A 2710-nucleotide genomic window follows, 5' to 3' on the forward strand; every position below is an offset into this window, starting at 1 on the left:
AAAAAAAAAAAAAAAAAAAAAAAAATTACAAAGGATATTAGTAAACAGCCAGAGGGAAGAGATGCTTAATATGAGGCCTGGAAGGGTCCTAAAGGCAGGAATTGGGGTGCACCCCCTCCCAGCACACAAATATGTTTGCCAGCCCAAGAAGCTCCCTAAACCAATTTAGGCCTTTTTACGGAGACATCACCACATAGGCATGGCCAATTGTTCATGTAATCTCCGATCCCTCTCTCCTCTCCAGAGGATGGCAGCTAAAATCTTGAATCTTGGCTTGGTCTTTCTGGTGACCAGCCCTCACCCAGAAGCCAAGAATGACCTCCTTAAAACAAAACATACTCCACTCAACCAGGCAATGGTTTTAGGAGCTCTGCACCAGGAACCAGAGGGCAAGGACTAAACAAAAGATTCTCCTATCACTTGGGAAATTGTAAGAATTTCAGGTGCCCTGTGCCAGGGACTGGGAGCAGAGGCCAATGTTTATATTATTATTAATTTATAGTCCACAATTCCACTCTGGCCTCTCTAATACTACCTGCAGGACCATGAGCATCCACTCATCTCTGAGATCCACCAGCACAAGAGAGGCTAGAACTTTCTCCGCCACAACCATCGATCACGCTACAGCCTGGCTGCCACCTGCCCCTCTGTCCTTGGGGCCAACTCCTAATCCCTGTGCCTGCTGCTGCAGTCCTCTGTTCTCTGCCCCCACCAACACCTGCCCCTGGGCATCTGGAAAGAGGGATGTGGCCCAGAGAATGGCGTCAACCTTTGGCAGGGAATCCTATAGAGAAGTCTCCTTTGGGATATATCTCCTGTCTGAGCTTCATGCCACCCACCCTGAGCCATGCCTGTGTGTCCCTCTGAGTCTTTGCAAAGCTCTGGTTGGGTCTAAAATGCCCCTGCCTGACTGTTGCTTTTCTATAACTTTAAAATAAACCTTTATAGGGGGGGATTGTCACTTTTCTATATGAGGTTCAGTGCAACTCAAGGTGTGAATAAGGTGTGACTCACACAGGATCTTCCCCACTAGGGGTGCCCAAACTGCCCCATCTCCACCCCCAACACACACATATTGGAAGAAGAGTTGCTTTGGGCCACACATTAAATAACCAAACACTAAGGAAAACTGATTATCAAAAAAAAAAAAAAAAAGAAAGTCTGTGCATACTCGGACACCACAGATAAACAAGAAAAGGCCTCAAAAAACCAGCATTCAAGCTGGTTCACAGGGCTGCAGGTTGGATTCAAAGAAGACAGCTTCCCAAGGGCTGCACTTTCCAAATGGTGACCTTGAAACAATTGCTCCCTGTCTTGGTACCCCTGGAAAAGGAGGGTCGCTGGGCTTGCTCTGCCCAGATTCTAGGGCTGTGTGAGCCCGGCTGATGGACAGAGAAGCCCTCTGCAAGCTCTTATGCTAAGGCAGGTCGGCCACACCTGGCCAAAGGCAGAGTCCTGGGGGCAGGCACCAGTGACAAGGTCAAGGTCTGAGTCCCCTAACTGCTGTCCTCATTCTGAGGCAATGTAAGTTTACATCACAACAGAGAATGTTCTAGATGAAAACCAAGCACACCATCTCGAGGGAATACCCTATTGGTTTGGGGGTCAGGAACCAGCCTGCATGCAGTTTCGGTAAAATGGGGTGAGTGCAATGGCTCATGCCTGGAATCCCAGCAGTTTGAGTGGCCAAGACAGGAGGATTGGTGGAACCCAAGAGTTCAGACTAGCATGGGTAACATGGTGAGACACCATCTCTACAAAAATTTTTAAAATTAGAGAGACATAGTGCTGTGGACCTGTAACCCCAGCTATTCAAGAGGCTAAGGTGGGAGGATGATTTGAACTCAGGAGTTTGAGGCTGCATTCCAGCCTGGGTGACAGGCGAAAACAAGGGCAGGCTCCCCAAGCTCTCTAAGCCTCAGTTCTGCACACAACCCCATAAAAGGGGGGTAATAATACTACCTGTTTTGGAAGGGTTTGTTGTGGACCAAATACACCACAATCCAAACACATGTAGCACACAGCACATACTGACTGCATGTCATTAACTAGTTTATGCCTCACGTTCCACTATTTGAATGGTAGTGCTGTAGGAGTTATTTCTATCCTCCTGCTCAAGGTCATTGTCGAGGTCTGGTTTTTCACAGAAGTCTGCCTCCTGAGGGTACATGTTATCACGTGGTAGATACAGTTAGTCATTGCTATAGTTAATGGCGTGCTGGGAGCTTGTCAAAAAGTCATGCAAAAAGCCTGGTGCCAGTGGCTCACACCTGTAACCCTAGCACTCTGGGAGCCCAAGATGGGTGGATCACTTGAGCTCAGGAGTTTGAGCTAGCCTAAGTAAAAGTGAGACCCCCAACTCTACTAAAAATAGAAAAGCTAGCCAGGCATTATTGTGGGCTCCTATAGTCCCAGCTACTTGGGAGGCTGAGGTAGGAGGATCTTTTAAGCCCAAGAGCTTGAGGTTGCTGTGAGCTATGAGCCATGGCACAGGGTGACAGAGTGAGATTCTGTCTCAAAATTTAAAAATAAATAAAACTTAAAAGTCATGCAAAAAATTAAAAAATTTCAACCTTGGCATAAATGGGCTAATGTGACTGACTATAAGATGAATATAGTGCCCAATAGATGTCAGTAGATCCAGCCCAGCCTGCAACCAGGCAAGATGGGGTAGTGGTGGATGGCATGGACTTTCAACCTAGCCTGAGCT

At 47.3% G+C, this 2710-nt stretch overlaps 1 protein-coding gene across 1 annotated transcript in view; it reads left to right on the top strand.

Annotated features, from left to right (window-relative positions):
• The window catches only part of CCL25 (C-C motif chemokine ligand 25), a 4731-nt gene extending 3807 nt beyond the window's left edge, over nucleotides 1-924 (top strand). The window contains exon 6 of the mRNA XM_012807554.2: nucleotides 542-924. Within this exon, the coding sequence (XP_012663008.1) occupies nucleotides 542-549 (8 nt within the window). The 3' untranslated portion in view covers nucleotides 550-924. The remainder of the gene's footprint in view (nucleotides 1-541) is intronic.
• The last annotated feature ends 1786 nt before the right edge of the window (nucleotides 925-2710 follow it).

Source organism: Otolemur garnettii, unplaced genomic scaffold (assembly GCF_000181295.1).
Source record: "Otolemur garnettii isolate 467f Iridium unplaced genomic scaffold, OtoGar3 scaffold00071, whole genome shotgun sequence".
Lineage (NCBI taxonomy): Eukaryota > Metazoa > Chordata > Mammalia > Primates > Galagidae > Otolemur > Otolemur garnettii.